The sequence below is a fragment of the Dipodomys merriami genome, unplaced genomic scaffold (genome assembly GCF_024711535.1).
Source record: "Dipodomys merriami isolate MVZ:Mamm:240054 unplaced genomic scaffold, mDipMer1.0.p SCAF_55, whole genome shotgun sequence".
NCBI lineage: Eukaryota > Metazoa > Chordata > Mammalia > Rodentia > Heteromyidae > Dipodomys > Dipodomys merriami.
The window spans coordinates 6,505,474-6,523,322 of NW_027206124.1; the positions used below are offsets into that span (position 1 = coordinate 6,505,474).

At 59.2% G+C, this 17,849-nt stretch overlaps 2 protein-coding genes across 7 annotated transcripts; both read left to right on the forward strand.

Moving 5' to 3' along the window:
* The first annotated feature begins 261 nt into the window (after positions 1 to 261).
* On the forward strand, positions 262 to 9,871 carry Mapk12 (mitogen-activated protein kinase 12). 2 transcript variants are annotated; one of them, XM_069999902.1, is made up of 12 exons: positions 262 to 440; positions 528 to 657; positions 3,156 to 3,214; positions 4,145 to 4,256; positions 4,370 to 4,399; positions 4,852 to 4,899; positions 5,299 to 5,413; positions 6,392 to 6,463; positions 6,566 to 6,645; positions 6,722 to 6,800; positions 6,873 to 7,046; positions 9,332 to 9,871. In XM_069999902.1, the coding sequence occupies exons 1-12, from the start codon at positions 316 to 318 to the stop codon at positions 9,409 to 9,411; spliced, it is 1,104 nt and encodes a 367-aa protein (XP_069856003.1). In that variant the 5' UTR covers positions 262 to 315; the 3' UTR covers positions 9,412 to 9,871. The 2 variants fall into 2 exon arrangements, with proteins under 2 accessions (XP_069856003.1, XP_069856004.1); XM_069999903.1 differs by lacking the exon at positions 6,392 to 6,463.
* Positions 9,872 to 11,302: 1,431 nt separating this feature from the next.
* Hdac10 (histone deacetylase 10) lies at positions 11,303 to 17,543 on the forward strand. 5 transcript variants are annotated; one of them, XM_069999775.1, is made up of 19 exons: positions 11,303 to 11,489; positions 11,716 to 11,850; positions 11,997 to 12,093; positions 12,308 to 12,405; positions 12,486 to 12,590; positions 12,720 to 12,788; positions 12,995 to 13,121; positions 13,280 to 13,345; positions 13,527 to 13,586; positions 13,659 to 13,748; positions 14,294 to 14,400; positions 14,465 to 14,529; positions 14,608 to 14,851; positions 14,948 to 15,032; positions 16,100 to 16,191; positions 16,318 to 16,374; positions 16,659 to 16,737; positions 16,897 to 17,079; positions 17,164 to 17,543. In XM_069999775.1, exons 1-19 carry the CDS (start codon positions 11,431 to 11,433, stop codon positions 17,413 to 17,415), a joined length of 2,070 nt encoding a protein of 689 aa, XP_069855876.1. In that variant the 5' UTR covers positions 11,303 to 11,430; the 3' UTR covers positions 17,416 to 17,543. The 5 variants fall into 5 exon arrangements, with proteins under 5 accessions (XP_069855876.1, XP_069855875.1, XP_069855879.1 ...); XM_069999774.1 differs by having other exon boundaries at positions 14,294 to 14,529; positions 14,612 to 14,851; XM_069999778.1 differs by lacking the exon at positions 13,280 to 13,345.
* Positions 17,544 to 17,849: the final 306 nt, after the last annotated feature.

Below are 17,849 nucleotides of genomic sequence, written 5' to 3' on the forward strand. Positions count from 1 at the left end.
CGGGGCGCCCAGGGATGCGCAGGCGGCGGGGCGCACGAGGGGAGGCCGCAGGCGGCGGGGAGCACTGCGGGGTTGCGCAGGCGGCGGGGTGCAGGCCGGCTGGGGAGGGTGCGCAGGCGGCGGGGCGCAGGGGGGGCGCAGACCGGCCTTCCCGGCGGCCGCCTCGGGTTTCCCGAGGGCATCACGTGCGCGGGGCCCGGTTGGTCGGCGCATGGGGGAGGGGCCGTGCGCCCCGCCGCTCGGGGTCCGGTGCCCGCGGGCCGGGGCGCAGACCCAAGGAAGGAGCGCGCGGGGACGCGCTCAGGCCGGCCCGCCATGGGCTCCCCGCCGCCCGCCCGCCGGGGCTTCTACCGCCAGGAGGTGACCAACACGGCCTGGGAGGTGCGCGCCGTCTACCAGGACCTGCAGCCCGTGGGTTCGGGCGCCTACGGCGCGGTGTGGTGAGCGCGGAGCGCGGGGCGCGGGGCGGCGGGGCGCGGGGCGGGAGGCCTGGACCAGGCCCCGCCGCTAAGCCGGGCGCCCCGCAGCTCCGCGGTGGACAGCCGCACGGGCGCCAGGGTGGCCATCAAGAAGCTGTACCGGCCTTTCCAGTCCGAACTGTTCGCCAAGCGCGCCTACCGCGAGCTGCGGCTGCTCAAGCACATGCGGCACGAGAACGTGAGTCTGCGGTCAGCGGCTGCGGACCTGCCCGGCCCTCCGGTCCTCCCCTCCCCTCCCCTCCTCAGCCTTCCCTTCCCCACCTCTTCCTGTCCTTCCTCTCCCCTCCCCAACCCTCCCCTCCTCAGTCCTTCCCCTTCCCCTCCTCTTCCCAGCCCTCCCCTCCCGGACAAGTCCCACCCTGCTGCTGCTTCCTCCCCGCCCCCCTGTCCAGGTCACTCCCGCCCAGCCCCTAGGCCCCAAAGCTGTGAGGCTGATGGTCAAAGCAGTGTTCCTGGAGGAAGGGGCACAGACATGCCCCTTTCTAGGAGACCCTCCCCCTCAGCTCACCTGATTCTGCTGCTCAAGTGGTGGACAGTGTTACTTGGGCCTGGAGCAACTCCAAATCTTGTTCCAGACTCTGCCTCGGGCCAGGGTGGTAGGAGGCTCTACGCTAATGGCCTGGGGAAGGTTTAAACCCCCACCCCAAGCCCCTGCTCCAGCATCTCCACCCCACCCTGCCTGACATGTTCTTATCCTTCTGGGTCATCCTAACCACCAGACCTCTAGGAGAACCAGGTCCTTGTGTGTGCCAGCAAGCAGACCCCCTTGACTCAGTCACTGCCAGACTTGGTGCTCTGGTAGATCCTTTCTTCTTGCAGGCTCTGCATGTCTGCCCAACCTGGGCTGAACCTGTCTCATTCCCGTGAGTGTAGCCTCCTTCAATCCTTGTTTTGCTCCCGTCTCTCTGTCTTTCTGTCTCTCTTTCTCATTACTGGAGTTTGGCCTGGTGCATCCTTAGCTTGCTTGCTTGCTTTCTTGGTTAATACTCTATCACTTGGGCCATGCCTCCAGTCCTGATTTTTGCTTGGTGATTTTGGAGACAGTTTCATAGATTCTTCTGCCCAAACTGACTTTGGACCTTGATGCTGTGGACCTCAGCCTCCTGAGTAGGATGATAAGCATGAGCCCTCGGCAGCCAGCTTCACCACCCATCCTGACTTACGTGCCAGGGGATCTACCCTGCCCTGCAGGCCCTGGCCTCTCCACAGCTGGACACTGCTGCCGCCAGGATGCCCCCCACACAAGTTGGGAGGCACTGCCAGTTCTAAGTTGTGTTTTGTGAGGAAAGAGGCCGGAAGGGGCTGGGAGGCCTTCTTTTTTTTTTTTTTTTTTTTTTTGTCGGTCGTGGGTCTTGAACTCTGGGCCTGGGCGCTGTCCCTCAGCTCTTCAGCTCAAGGCGAGCGCTCTACCACTTGAGCCACAGTGCCACTTCCGGTTTTCTGGTGATTTATTGGAGATAGGAGTCTCACGGTCTTTCCTGCCCGGGCTGGCTTTGAACCGTGATCCTCAGATCTCAGCCTCCTGAGTAGCTAGGATTACAGGTGTGAGCCACCAGCGCCCGGCTGGGAGGCCTTCTTGATGGGGACAGGGAATGGACGCAGTCCCAGCACTGCTCCCTGTGTCCCCCCCAGCCGCTTCAGGCCTCTCCCTTTCCTCAAACCCCAGCCCCCTGCTCTGCACACGCTACCTCACAGAGGCAGGGAAGTCTTGTCTCTCTGGTGGTCCCGCCTCTACATCTAGGATAATGACCCCCGCCCACTTGGTTGAGTGACTCCCCTGTGCCCAGGCCTTTCTCTTCCCCCGGCCATGCTCCTGCCCGTAGCTCTGGCCTTGACTGCAGTGGTCACCTACCTGCCCCTCTGCCTCAGGCCTCGCTCCACTCCATCCCTGTACTGCAGTCTTGAGGACAGGCTCAGTATCACACTGCTACTAAAGCTCTTCCACGCAGGCTTATCGGGTCACAGACCAACCTTCCTCGGGTATGAGAGAGCGAGCCCCAGCAGGCTCTTACTCCCCCCACCCCTTGGCCTGGACCATAGCCACCTGGCAGAGGCCAGGTGTTACCTAAGCTATGGGAGTATTCTTCCTTCTGTTTCAGTCATTTACCTGGCCTCTGTCGAAACGTTTACCTGTTCCTCTAACTGCTTGGATTTCCAACTGTCCTTGTGGAAACCTTCATGGGCCCCTGAAGGGCCTGTCATTCCCACATGCCGGACCGCCACTGTCACACTGTCCATCTGTCCATTTCCCTTAACCAGAGCGGTATGGAGATCAAGCCTGCCATCACAGTGCAAGCTCATGCTCTAGACAGCAGAGGCATGGTCCCAGTAAGCTGACCAGATGTTGGCTGTTTCCAGGGGCTGTGTGGACTTGAATCTAAGACTTGCTTGATTAGGGAAGAGGAAATGTGGGGGAGGGAGGACCAAAGGGCTCTAGTGCTTGGATACTGGGAGGCAGCCCGGACATGGGCTGCCCCTCCCCCAGAGGATCCCTGCTGTCACCATCCAGAAATAGCCTGTGTCTGCAGACAAGTGTAGCAGAGCCGGGCGGGGCTGCCGTGGGCACACGGGGGAGATGAGGACAGGGTTTCCTGTGTGGAGCACTGGGCCACCTTTGGGGTGCTGAGTCCCATGTCATCTGTGTGCATCCATCCCTCCTGGCACTCTGTCCCCCAGGTGATCGGGCTGTTGGATGTGTTCACTCCTGACGAGACTCTGGAGGACTTCACAGATTTGTGAGTGCTGGCTAGCTGGCCAGGCGGGCGTGGCAGCCTGCGCGGCTCCTGGGTACCAGATTTTGGTCCCAGGCTGACTCCAGGCGGTCTCCCCAAACCCTGGGTGGGTGGGGACCCAGAGGTACATTGCTCCCTCTCTTCACCCTCCCATTGCTCGTGGAACCCGTGGGCACTGGCACTCCCAGGGAGAGCCAGGGCCGCCTCCTCCTTTGAGGCCCAGGCACCTGAGCCGTCAAGTTGACTGAGGTACGAATCTGGGATGTGGGATGTGAACAGGCGGGTCTTGCACAGACCCTGACACCAGTGTGTGGCCCAGAATCAGAGCCACTGGCCTTTGCTGACAGATGGGGTAAGAGGCAGCAGGGAGGATCTACCCCACCCCTAACCCCCCCAGCCTGTCTGAGAGGTGGCCAGCCCAAGGCTCACACTACAGAAAGCCAGAGACAAGGGGCAAGCAGGGAAAGGTTGGAGCAGAAAGCAGCCTCTGCGTCCCAGTGCCCTCTGGAGGTGCTGATGCCACTTCCCTCTCTGCACCCACCCAGCCTCGACTGCCCCGTCCCAGACTCCCGCTCCCCTTGCCTGTGAAGCTCATGCCCTGCTGCCAGCCCTCATCTGGCACACAGTGCCCTTCCTTCCGGTGTGGAGCCCCCTCCCACCTTCCATTCTGAACTGGAGGGGTGGGACAGAGATGTGGGCACGTGTTGGCTGTGATGAGCAGACTGCATCTGGGTTGCAGGCCACGGTGGGGGCAGTGGTTCAGTGGGGGAGACGGTAGGTTCCAGGGGCTAGTGGAGAGGATACAGTGGGTGACACCCCAGGGGTCCCCGTCTGGGCAAGGTCTTGCAGGGTGCGAGCCACAGCCAGTGAGCCCCAGCACAGATCCAGGGGCCGGCCTTGTCCTGCTGACTCTACCTGACCCTGCTCCCACAGCTACCTGGTAATGCCGTTCATGGGTACCGACCTGGGCAAGCTCATGAAGCATGAGACTCTGAGTGAGGACAGAATCCAGTTCCTTGTTTATCAGATGCTGAAAGGGCTGAAGGTGGGGCCTGCTGAGGTGGCCGTGGGGAGGTCAGCAACGCCCGGATGGCAGGGTACAGCTTCTGGCTTGGAGGGACTTGCGCTGACAGTAGCCAATCCCCCTCTCTCCTACAGTATATCCATGCCACTGGTGTCATCCATAGGGTGAGTCCTGGTGGGAACGGGCAACCCCTTATCCATGCCTCTGCCCGCCGTGTGAGCAGGAGGGGCACTCAGATCCAGGTCCAGCCTTGTAAGGGGGAAGGATCGAGTCTCCTGTGTGGTGTGTGTGTGTGTGTGTGTGTGTGTGTGTGTGTGTGTGTGTGTGTGTGTGTGTGTGTGTGTGTGTGTGTGTGTGTGTGCCAGCAACACCCCACACACAGCCCTCCTGTGTGTGTGTGTGTGTGTGTGTGTGTGTGTGTGTGTGTGTGTATGCCAGCAACACCCCACACACAGCTCTCCCGGAGCCTGCCCTCACATAGCCCATCTACTCTTACTGGAGGGCTTCGGAGGCAAGGACTCAGTTCAGACCCAGACTGGCATCCTTAACAGTGCTGCCCTGGCACCCCCCCCCGGCAGGGCAGGCAGGACACCATACTTCCTTTTCTCTACCCCAGGACCTCAAGCCTGGCAACCTGGCTGTGAACGAAGACTGTGAACTGAAGGTAAGGCTGGACAGGGAGGACAGCTCACGTCTGGCTCAGCAGCCCCTCACCATCTGTCTACTACCCTGGTGCCCTCAGGCCCTGGAGGTGGCCTAGAGCTGAGGTGTCTAGACAGTGACTGCGCAGCTGATGTGCTCTTGGGGGTGCTGGTGGGGATGGCATCAAGCACGCGCCACGCTGGCCCAGAGCAGGATCTGGCTGTCCCCCAGAGTGAGCAGGAAGCGGCTGAGTGGAAAGAATCCCAGGTGCCAGCTCCTGAGGTGGGCTAGTCCTTAGCCTTGGCAGGGTGGTAGATGCCCCAGTGTAGGTGCTTCGGAGCCAACCCCAGGTCTCCTGGACACTCCTGGACCTGCTCACTCCTCAGGGTCCCCTCAGTCCTCCTCTCAACGTTTCTCTCAGATCCTGGACTTTGGCTTGGCTAGACAGGCAGACAGTGAGATGACAGGATATGTGGTAACTCGGTGGTACCGGGCACCTGAGGTCATCTTGAATTGGATGCGCTACACACAGACAGGTGAGAGGCCGAGCCCACCCCAGAGGCTCAAGGACACTCATGCTGCACCTGTCCCCTTCCATTCATTCATTCATTCACTCACTTATTTATATGTATTTTGTGCCAGTCCTGGGGCTTGAACTCAGAGCCTGGGCTCTGTCCCTGAGCTTATTTTGTACTAGGTTAGTACTCTACCACTTGGGCCACAGCTCCATTTCCAACTTTTTTGGGGGTAGTTTAGTGAAAATAAGAGTCTCATAGATTTTCCTGCCCTGGGCTGGCTTCAAGCCATGATCCTCATATCTCAGCTTCCTGAGAAGGATTATAGATGTGAGTGAGCCACCTGCACCAGCTCCTCTATCTTTAATCAAATTACGTTTTTTTGTATTGGGGCTTAAAGTCATAGTCTTGAAGTCTCTTAGCTTTTTCTGCTCAAGGTTGGCACTCTACCACTTGAGCCACACCTCTACTTCCAGATTATTGCTGGTTAATGGAGATAAGCATCTCCTGCACTTTTCTGACGGGGCTGGCTTGGAACTGTGATCCTCAGATTTAAGCCTCCTGATAGCTAAGATTATAAGTGCAAGCCACCAGCAGCTGGCTTTCTGTTGTTTTTCCTTTTCAGTGCTAGGGATTTAAACCCAGGGTCTCACTCGGGCTAAGCAAGTGGCCTACACTGTCACAACCCAGCCCTTCTCAGTCTTTGACAGGGAGCCTCATGAAGACTGTCCCCAGAGAGGCGGTGGAGCTGGGGTGGGAGCTGAGGGAGGATGTGGTAGGTGGAGCCCCCTCTAGTCTCCTCCCCCAGGCCTGTATGCACCTCTCTTCTGTGTCTTCTCCACTGGGTGCCCTCTCCTTTCCCATGTCTGTATCCCCATCACCCTGAGCTCCTGTGTGTGTGTGTGTGTGTGTGTGTGTGTGTGTGTGTGTGTGTGTATGCGCGTGTGCGGGCACTCATGGGTCAACTCCACCCATGGGCACCGATGGAACTTGTCTCAGTGGACATCTGGTCAGTGGGCTGCATTATGGCGGAGATGATTACCGGGAAGATACTGTTCAAGGGCAGCGATCGTATCCTCACACGTGGTTCGGCGAGGGGCTCATGCCTAGGTGGAGGGTGGTGAGTCAGTTCCCTCCCTCTGGCCCTGCGCTATGCTCCTGACCTTGGTGTAGACCTGGACCAGCTGAAGGAGATCATGAAGGTGACAGGGACACCCCCTGCTGAGTTCGTGCAGAAGCTGCAGAGTGACGAGGTCTGTGGGCAGCTGGGTGGGCAGCTTGGCCCAGGCCTGGGGGATGTCCTGTCCCTTCACCCTGCTTCTCTCATAGGCTAAGAACTACATGAAGGGTCTTCCTGAGCTAGAGAAGAAGGATTTTGCCTCTGTCCTGACCAATGCAAGCCCTAAGGGTATGGCCAGGCAGCTGGGGGTCTGGGCCTTCCTGTGGCCTGGCCTGATGTGCCCCCCTCCACACCCCACAGCTGTGGATCTCCTGGAGAAAATGCTAGTGCTGGATGCTGAGCAGCGGGTAACTGCAGTGGAGGCCCTGGCCCATCCCTACTTTGAGTCTCTGCAGGACACGGAGGATGAGCCCAAGGCCCTGAAGTATGACGACTCCTTCGATGACGTGGACCGCACCCTTGAGGAGTGGAAGCGTGAGTAGGGGCGCCAGGTCCGGACCCCACATGTCCAGTCAGTGACTTCCTGCCTGGGGTTGTTGGGTAGGTGAGGAGGACAAGGTGACTGGAGGGGGTCTGAGATTGAGGCCTGGCCATGGAAGTAGGTGGGAACTTCCGTGCTGCAGCTCTGAGCTCTGTGCACCAGTGCTGGCCACTCCTGGCCTCCCATCTGCTACTCCGTTCCTGTGATGCCCAGCCTTCCCTACGTCCAGGCCAGAGACCTGATCTAGCCAAATGCTCCCCCGTGATGTCCTGCCTACAGGGGACAGCCCAGCCCGTGCAGCCCTGGGATTTGTTCTCCCTGCCTATACCAGCAAGGATTCAGGTCCCCCAAATGGCTGCTCTTCGCACCTCTGGGACCTGGCTTGCTGTTCCATCATCCCGAGGGTCCTCCCTTCATCTTTTTTTTTTTTTTTTTTTTTTTTTGTCGGTCGTGGGGCTTGAACTCTGGGCCTGGGCGCTGTCCCTCAGCTCTTCAGCTCAAGGCGAGCACTCTACCACTTGAGCTACAACGCCACTTCCGGTTTTCTGGTGGTTTATTGGAGATAGGAGTCTCACGGTCTCTCCTGCCCGGGCTGGCTTTGAACTGCAATCCTCAGATCTCAGCCTCCTGAGTAGCTAGGATTACAGGCGTGAGCCACCAGCGCCCGGCTTCTCCCTTCATCTTTTATTGTTTGTTCTTGTGAGGGTCCTGGGGTTTGAACTCAGAGCCTGGATGCTATCCCTGGGCTTTCTTTTGCTCATGGCTTGTGCTGTATTACTTGAGTCACAGATCATCAGGTGCTGATAGCTCATGCTTCTTAGCTGCTCAGGCTGAGATCTGAGGATCTTGGTTCAAAGCTAGCCTGGGCAGGAATCTTTTTTTTTTTTTGGGGTCCGGTCGTGGGGCCTGAACTCTGGGCCTGGGCGCTGTCCCTCAGCTCTTCAGCTCAAGGCTAGCGCTCTACCACTTGAGCCACAGCGCCACTTCCGGCTTTTTTCATTTTGCTTTATGTGGTGCTGAGGAATCAAACCCAGGGCCTCAGGCATGCAAGGCAAGCGCTCTACCACTGAGCCATCTTCCTAGCCCCGTGGGCAGCAATCTTATCTCCAATTAACCACCAGAAACCCAGAAGTGGCACTGTGGTTCAAAGTGGTAGAGCACTGGGCTGGGAAGTTGGCTCAGTGGTAGAGCGCTTGCCTTGCATGCATGAGGCCCTGGGTTCGATTCCTCAGCACCACATAAGCAAAAAGAAAAAACCCGGAAGTGGCGCTGTGACTCAAGTGGTAGAGCGCTAGCCTTGAGCTGAAGAGCTGAAGGACAGTGCCCAGGCCCACAGTTCAGGCCCCACGACCGGACCCCCCCCCCCCCAAAAAAAAAAAGTGGTAGAGCACTAGCCTTAGGCAGAAAAGCTCAGGGACAACACCCAGGCCCTGAGTTCAAGCCCCATGACTGACAACAACAACAAAAGTCTCACAGACTTTCCTGCTCCAGCTGGCTTCAGCCTCTAGTGCCTGACTGTTTGTAGCTTCTGACACTGGGACTACCTATGTAACTGAGGTTGGTCTCAGACTTACTGTGTAGCCCAAACTGACTTCAAACTCTAAATACAAGGCTGGCCTCAAAACATTCCTGCTTCAGCCTCCTGAGGTGCTGGGATAACAGGTGTGTAATCCTACCACGTCTAGGCCCAGCTCCTCTTCATCCTCAAGGGCCAGCTTCCCTTTGAGCTCTGACATGGAGCTGTTTTCTTCCATCTCTGCTCCAGAATAACAGAGCAGCTTGAGGAGTGACACTGAGTCTCAGGTCTTGTCTGCCCACCTCCAGGTCCTTGACCCTGTACCCTCTGAGTAGAAAGGCTGGGGGAGGTGAGGCTCTCAAACCGGCGTTCCTTAGGGCTGCCAGACTGCGTGGCTCCCCCCAGCGGGCGTTCTACCCTAATTGCTGTGTCATAGATCATGAGTTTGGTTCTGTGAGAGGAAAGGCATCTACTGCGAAACAGATAACTTTACAGCCACAAACCTCAGGATCTTCTGTGGTCCTTCCCCCCCCCACACATAGCCAGTGGCTTTTGCTTTTATAACAGACCTTAGTGAGTATGTGGTGAAACCTCTGGGCATAGAAACACAAGTTCTCATCACCTCCTGTTTCCTTGGGGAAAATCCAGCTTTGTAGCACAGCTTCCCCGAAGTGGTACAGCCTAATTAGGATTAGGGAGGTGCAGGCTTCTAGCCGCAGGTGAAAGCAAAGGCCAACTGTCCTGTCTACCTCTCCTCTGCAGGTGTCACTTACAAAGAAGTGCTCAGCTTCAAGCCTCCCAGGCACCTGGGGGCCAGGGTCTCCAAGGAGACAGCTCTGTGATCATCTCTGGCTGCCATGCGGACACCCTAAGAGCTTGGGCTTCAAGGTGCCACCTCTCCTTCCTGAGAGGGGAACCCACAGTACCATCCTGGACTTTACTTGAAGTCTACTTGAAGAAAATGAGTCCCTCCTCCCCAAGCCTGCACTCTGGGGTCCCCAGCTAGCCTTGCTGGCCATCTGAGCTTTCTGTTCAGAATTCTTACCCAACATTGGACTGGCCTTTGACCTCTGGAGCCATGCCCCTCCACCAGGGTGCACAAAAAGCTGGTGCACTGGCTCAGGAGCCAGTGCTGGCTTTTGAACCCTGCTGCACTGCACTATGTCTAGGCCAGTTTTTCAGAGGGAAGAAGCAGAGTGTTGATCAGGGACAGTACCTCTCCTTGGGGATGGGGATTGGGGGCTCTTTACCCCCAGCCTGGAATGTAAACTAGCCATTTTATGCTCACCTGGCTGACAGGAAATAAACTTTTTGTAGATACTCCATTCCATTCAGCCTGATGCCTACGTCGACCCCCCCCCCCCCATTAGGCCTCTGAGCTGCTGCTCTGTGCACAGAACAGAGGTAGTAAGCTGCCACCCCGCTTCCCCCCAGGTCACAGGGCTAGTGCCTACTTCCCCAGCTCCAAGCCAGAATCTGGTCCCCCTGCCCCAGGGCCAAGTAATAGTAAAGAAGTGTTAGGGTCAGGCCAACTGACCAGGGGAGAAGGGGACAACTCCTGTCTAATGGGGTACCGCTGATCATCACAGATCTGTAGGAGCTGGCCGGTGGCCTCAGGAGGCTGAGATCTAGGATCGCAGTTCAAAGCCAGCCCAGGCAGGAAAGTCCAGGAGACTCTTTTTTTTTTTTTTTTTTTTGGGTCTGGTCGTGGGGCCTGAACTCTGGGCCTGGGCGCTGTCCCTCAGCTCTTCAGCTCAAGGCTAGCGCTCTACCACTTGAGCCACAGCGCCACTTCCTGCTTTTTTTCCTTTTTGCTTATGTGGTGCTGAGGAATCGAACCCAGGGCCTTAGGCATGCAAGGCAAGCGCTCTACCACTGAGCCACCTTCCCACCCCCTAGTCCAGGAGACTCTTATCTCCAATTAACCTCCAGAAAACTGCAAGTGGCGCTGTGACTCAAGTCGTAGAGCGCTGGCCTTGAGCTGAAGAGCTGAGGGACAGCGCCCAGGCCCAGAGTTCAAGCCCCACAACCGCCTTCCTCTGCAGTGGCGCTTCCTTCCTGCACCCCCCCGCCCCCGTGCCCCCCCTGTGGGCCCCCCGTGTCCCCCAGCCCCCTGCGACCCCTGTGCCCCCCAGCCCCCCGCCGCCCGCCCCCCTCCCTTTCGACCCCCGTACCCCGCACAGAGGAGGCCGCTCCGCGCGGCCCTGCTTGGGGCTCACACGGGGCCCCTAGGCTCCTCTCGGGGCTTCCGGGCTGCTCCGGGGTGGAGGCACCGGTCGGGGCCTCGCCCGAGCCTGGCGCTGAGCCGCTGACCCCCGTCGCGCCGTGTGCGCGGCTCGGACCGTCGGGGGCCGTCCCGGGGACCGCTCGCTCTTCGCCCCCGGGCGGGGCAGGCGGGGTGGTTGACTGGGGGCGGGGCGAGGGGCGGGGCGAGGGGCGGGGCTCTTGGGTATGGAGGCGGGGCGTTGGCGGGCGGAGGCGGAACAAGGGGCGTGGCTCTCGCTGCTACGGGGCGGAGCTTGGAGGGCGGAGGCGGGGTGGAGCGAGGGGCGGGGCTCTTGGGCCGTGGGGGCGGGGCGGGGCAAGCAGGGAATGGGACGGGGTGGGCGGGGTGTACGAGCAGGGCGGGGCGGGAAGGCGGGGCGGGAAGGCGGGGCGGGAAGGCGGGGCGGGAAGGCGGGGCGGGAAGGCGGGGCTCCGCGCACGTCGGAGAAGCCGGAAGTCAGGCTCGAGCCCCGCCTGCCCCGGGGTTTGCTGCCCGCCGGTGGCTTCTGCGAAGCATTCGCATCCCGCCTGTGCTCGGCGCCCTGGGGCGGACAGCGGAGGCTGCGCTCTGCCACTGACCCACAGTGGACGCGGCCATGGCCACCGCGCTCGTGTACCACGAGGACATGACCGCGGCCCGGCTGCTCTGGGACGAGTAAGGGCGGCCCGGCCGAGAGGGGGCAGCGGGCGGGGCGCCGGGGGGGGCGAGGGGGGCCCTGGGGGGTCCGCGGGGGCCGGCTGTAGGGGGTCCTCGGGGGCCGGCTGTAGGGGGGCCCGGCGGGAGGCCGGGGGGGGGAGGCCTGGCGGGGGTGCTCCTGGGAGCCGGCCGCGGGGGGGTCCCGGGGAGGGGACGCCGACGGTGAGACCCGTGTCGGCCGTAGCCCGGAGTGTGAGCTCGAGCGCCCGGAGCGCCTGGTCGCCGTCCTGAGCCTCCTGCGGCTGCGGGGCCTGGAGCAGCGCTGCCTGCGCCTGTCTGCGTGCGAGGCGTCCGAGGCCGAGCTGGGCCTGGTGCACAGGTCTGTCCTTGCCTCTTCGGGGTCTCACGGGGTGGTGGGGGCTCAGAGCACGGTGGGGGGGGTCCGAGGGTCGGGACAAGGATGGATACTCTCCCCGGTCTCCTCCTCCTCTTCGGCTCGGGGCCTGCCTGCTCGCTGACCTGCAGCCCCGAATATGTGGCCCTGGTGCGGGAGACCCAGACCCTGGACGAGGATGAACTCCGGGCACTGTCTAAACAGTATGATGCCGTCTACTTCCACCCGGTGAGTGCAGACTCAGCCTCCCGCCCTGTATGCACACCATGGCTGCAGCCCACCTGTGCTGTGGCTGAGCGTGCCGGCGCCCTGCCACGGCCTGCTCGCCGTGCTTGCTGTCACTGCCAACTCACCTGAGCCTCACTTTCCGCTCAACACGTGTGTCCTGCAGCCTGGCACAGGCTGGGCAGGTGTGGGCTGACTTAACCCCCCCCCCACACAGAGCACCTTCCACTGTGCCCGCCTGGCGGTGGGGGCCACACTGCAGCTGGTGGAGGCTGTGCTGACCGGAGCTGCGCCCAATGGGCTTGCCCTGGTGAGGTGAGAGCTGTCATGCCTCAGCCTCCCCATGGTGTCCCTGTGCGCTCCGACGCATCCTGTATCCCCGGCTCTGCATTCAGGCCTCCGGGACACCACAGCCACAGGGCAGCTGCCAATGGGTTCTGCGTGTTCAACAATGTGGCAATAGCGGCCAAACATGCCAAGCAGAAACATGGGCTGCACAGGTAAGGGCTGCAGGCTGACTGCAGGGGTGGTGGAGCTGGTGGCTGAGAGGTCACCCCTAGCCTTTCCTGCCCTTGGCTAGAGTGGGAAGGTCCTTCCTCTCAGTGATCCCCAGCCCTGTCTGATCCCAGGATCCTCATTGTCGACTGGGATGTCCACCATGGCCAGGGCATCCAGTATATCTTTGAAGATGACCCCAGGTGAGCTTGAGGCACAGACATGACCCTTCCCAGCACTTACCGCTTGTGGGGTGTCCAGACTCTTCCCAGCACTTACCACTTTTGGGGTATCCAGACCAGCCTAAGAAATTCCAAATGGGGAGAAAGAGCCATGTGCTCAGATGTCAAAGTTCTGTGAAAAACTGTGGGACTGCAGAAGGCCTGATCGATTTCCTTGGTTATCTTAGCGTCCTTTATTTCTCTTGGCACCGCTATGAATACGGGCGCTTTTGGCCCTTCCTGCGAGAGTCAGATACAGATGCAGTTGGGCAGGGACAGGGCCGAGGCTTCACAGTCAACCTGCCCTGGAACCAGGTACCCAGCCCCTGCTTTCTATCCAGTCCACGTCTCCCCCTGCACCCCTGCCCCCAGCTTTGAGCCTCTTTCCTGGGATGCCCACTAGCGACTTCCCCCAGAATGTGGGTCCCTCTTGGGAAGTTGGGATCACTGATGCCCTCTCTGCCCTGGCACAGGTGGGGATGGGAAATGCTGACTACCTGGCTGCCTTCCTGCACGTACTGCTCCCGCTGGCCTTTGAGGTGGCTGCATTTGGTGTGCCCCAGGATGGGGGCCTGTGCAAGGCCGGAAGACCACCGGGAGGTGTTCCTCTCGTGCACGAATGGACCTCTCGGGGCTGGGGAGGGTTTCTCGGGGGTGGGGGGGTGGCAGTGTCTAGAACTCAGGCTCTTTCTTGACCCTCCTACCGGGCTCTGCCTGTAGTTTAACCCAGAGTTGGTGCTGGTCTCAGCAGGATTCGACTCAGCCATTGGGGACCCTGAGGTAAGAGCCGCTGGCTGGGAGGCTCTGGAGTCTAGATCCCAGGCCCCCACCACATGTGGCTCTTTGCTTCAGGGGCAGATGCAGGCAACCCCCGAGTGCTTTGCTCACCTTACACAGTTGCTGCAAGTGCTGGCTGGAGGCCGGGTTTGTGCCGTGCTGGAGGTAAGTGTCAGTAGTGTTCATGGGCCAGAATCCAGGCAGCAGCACTCGGAAGTGGGGCAGCTAGGTGTGAGATGGGGCGAGCCAGGTGTGAGGGGGCAGCGCCTGGGGGGTGGGGGGGAGCCAGGTGTGAGGGGGCAGTGCCTGGGGGGTGGGTGGAGCCAGGTGTGAGGGGGCAGCACCTGGGATGGGAGGGGGGAGCCAGGTGTGAGGGGGCAGCGCCTGGGGGGTGGGGGAGAGCCAGGTGTGAGGGGGCAGCGCCTGGGGGGTGGGGGAGAGCCAGGTGTGAGGGGGCAGTGCCTGGGGGGTGGGGGAGCCAGGTGTGAGGGGGCAGCGCCTGAGGTGTGTGGGAGGGGGGAGCCAGGTGTGAAGGGGCAGCGCCTTGGATGGGGGAGGGGGTAGGAGGAGGGGGCAGCTGTGAGGCGGCAGCACCTGGGATGGGAGGAGTCAGGTGTGAGGCAGTCTGGTGGGGCACTTGTATAGCTGTCCACCCCTGTGACACCTCTCCCCTAACTTGTTTCCCCGCTTCTCCCCCCCCCCCCCCCCAGGGTGGATACCATCTGGATTCCTTGTCCGAGTCTGTGTGCATGACAGTACAGGCGCTGCTGGGGGACCCTGGCCCTGTGCTGCAGGGGTCCATGGAACCCTGTCAGAGGTGCGAGGGTCACAGGGTGGAAGGGGCTGGCGTGGGCAGGCTCACAGCTCTGATCTCCCTACAGTGCCCTGGAGTCCATACAGAGCGTCCGGGCTGCCCAGGCCCCTCACTGGACAAGCCTCCAACAAGGTCATTATGGCCTAGGCCCAGGCTGGAGGGTTCACCCTGGGCTCCTGTGTGGTGGTCGTGACTCTGAGTCTCCCTTAGACAGGGCCCCCGTGCCGAGTCCTAGCACCAGCTCCACTGAGGGGAGGCTGCTCCCTCTGCTTCCTGGGGGCCCCACCGGTGAGGCAGCAGCCCTGGGCCTGCTGGGTTTCCACCCCACACCTGCATCTCCCATCCACATGGCTGTTGCTTTGACTGGGCCAAGTGCCACCCTGGCCCTGTCCCCTGAAGTGCTGCTTCAGGAGGAGGTGTCAGTGGGCAGGCAGGAGACAGAAGCCTGGGCCAGGTGGGCAGGGCAGGCCTGGGGAGGCGCCTCTGTTTTGTGCCTGCAACTGATGTACTGTCAGTTGGTACACTTATTCCTCTGGCTGGCACATCACAGGCAACACGAGTCCCTGACCCAAGACAAGGCCCTTTCTGCGCTTGGGAAGTTCCTGTTCCTCGTAGATGGGATCCTGAATGGGAAGGTAGGGTTGCTGGAGACTAGGGGCCATGAGGTGGGGTCTATCCAGAAGAGTACTGTGTGTGCAGACTACACAGACAGATGGATGTGTTCTCAAAACAGCCCAGGGGCCAGATGATGGTAGCTCATGCCTATAATCCTAGCTTATTAGGAGGATGAGATCTGAGGATCATGGTTTGAAGCTCAGCTGGGTGGGAAAGCCTGTGAGATCTTATTTCCAGTTAAGCCCCCACAAAGGTGGAAGTGGAGCTTTGGCTTAGGTGGAAGAACACTAGCCTTGAGCAGAGACTCAAGGACAGGACCCAAACCCTGAGTTTATTTTTATTTTTTTTGTAGATTGTGGGGCTTGAACTCTGGGCTTGGGCGCTATCCCTCAGCTCTTCAGCTCAAGGAGAGTGCTTTACCGCTTGAACCACAGCGCCACTTCCGGATTTCTAGTGGTTTATTGGAGATGAGTCTCACAGACTTTCCTGCCCAGGCTGGCTTTGAACCATCATCCTCAGATCTCGGCCTCCTGAATAGCTAGGATTACAGGTGTGAGCCACCGGCGTCTGGTGACCTGAGTTTAAAGTGCTGGACCTACATAAAAACTGCAAAGGGATAGGTAGGAAAATGCTCTTTGGCAGAGTGGTGAAATGGATAGCTTAAAATATAGTCATAAGAATCTTATTTATAGAACTGGAGTGATTTAAGCCAGATTTAAGCCCCATAGCTATAATCCTAGCTACTAGGATGAGATCTGAGGAGCATAGTTTGAAGCCAGTCTGGGCAGGAAAGTCCATGAGACTGTAATCTCCAATTAACCACCAAAAAGCCAGAAGTGGAGCTGTGGCTCAAGTGGTAGAGAGCTAGCCTTGAGCACAAAAGGTCAGAGGCAGTGCCCAGGCCTCAGACTGTGCCCTAGGACTGGCACAAAAATTTTAAAAATAAAAATAAAGGAGTAATTTGATCTGAGTGTAAGGGAAGGATGGAGTCACTTAGATGGGACCAAAAAAAAGTGGGAAATAGAGCTGTTTACCTGATTTGGAGTTGGCTAGCTCATCTCTTGTCTACTATTTATTCATCCCACAGGTGACCTGTGGCATTGCAGCTATCCCAGCCTGTGGTAAAGCAGCTACCTTGGATGTGGCCATTCAACAAAGTCTGTCCCGTGGAGCTCAGAGGTGAGCTCACCTGGCTATCCTGATCCTACAGAGGTGTGGCACTTGGGTACCTCCTGCTTAACTGGCCACATGAAGAGCAAGGGCCTGACAGTGTGAGCAATCTGACCTGGGCAACATCTTTTTCAGGCTGCTCTGTTTGGTCCTGGGAGAGCTAGATTGGCCCCTGGACATTGCTGATGATGGGTATGACTCCGGTCACAGTGTGTCCAGTTGTGCATGTGGATGGGCAGGTAGCAGGCAAAGTCAACCCCCCACCCCCCAGGAGTTACTGGTAGGTAGGGCACTGTGTAGCACAGAATGGGATCTTTCACAGCTGAAGTTAAAGAGGGGAGCCTCTGGGAACAATGCACCGACAGTCCCTGCATCCCTGCCTCCCTTCCCTTCTGTGACCCTGAAATCTCTGTCCTCAGTCATCTGGGCTCAGAGGGGTGGTGAGCTGGCTCTGATGGTACACTTTTTCCTGGAAGGAGAATTCTGTGGCTGAACATTGGAGGCAAGGAGACAGCTGTCCGGTCTGCGTTCCACATCTCCACACCATTGCCAGGGGTGAGTGGCTGTGCGGTTTGGGGGCAGATACTAGCATCAACAGGTCACTAGTTCTTCCTGGCTCCATGTTCACACCCCAGGAACTCAGATTGGGAGAAGCAGGAGCCAGCAAAAGTGTCTCATAACTCAGAGACTGAGACTCTGCCTCTGTCCCCACAGACAACAGGAGGATTCCTGAACTACATCTTGGGTCTGGTACTGCCTTTAGCCTATAGCTTCCAGCCTGAGCTGGTGCTGGTGACAGTGGGGCCTGCCCAAGGGCTACAGAACCCCCATGTTGCTCTTCTGGCTGCAATGCTTCGAATTCCAGCAGCAGGCCGAGTCCTGGCTCTCCTGGAGGAGGTAAGCTGGGCATGATAGATATGCTGTCCATGGAGGCAGAAAGATACTAGTTCTTTATTGCCTGAATTTCTGCCTCTGGTCCAGGAATCTGCACCCCAGCTTGTAACAACCCTGGCTCCGGTGTTGCATGGAGAGGCACCTCCCAGCTTGGGCCCTTTCTTAATGGCTTCTCCAGAGGACATCCAGACCCTGAAATGTCTAAGAGCACAGCTGGAACCTCGGTGGAAGTTGCTGCAGGTGGCTAGCGAGGCTCAGGGGGAGGCAGGGTCCTGCCATAGAGTCCCATTGGGAAAACCACCTAGTGGAACCAACTACACAGATCAAGCCTGTTCCTAGCCCCTCCTCCAGGACCATGCTGTCCTGTAACCTAAGACTGGCCAAGTGGAAATGGTTGCTCGTGGGTCCTGCACAGTGGCTCCACCTGCTCTCCCTCACGCCACAGCAGTAAAATCAGTTGAAGCTGGCCTCTTCCTCCTTTATTGAGCACTCCCAGGACCTTACCTTTCCTGCCGGACTCGGAAGCTCTTGTTTTTCTCCCTTCCTTGCTGGGGGTGGGGGTGGGGGGGGTCTACACTTGAGAAAGCCTCCAGCCCAGGGTACCGGGCTTAGACTTTTTTTTTGGGGGGGGGGCGTGGGTCCTTGAACTCAGGGCTTCTTGCTATCACTTGGCCTTTTGGCGTGTGCCACGCCTCCAGTTTCAGCGTTTGGCTGGAAACCTGTTACGTGTATGGTTCCGTGTGTGCGCGCTGGGGCTGAGGCTGGGGTTTTTC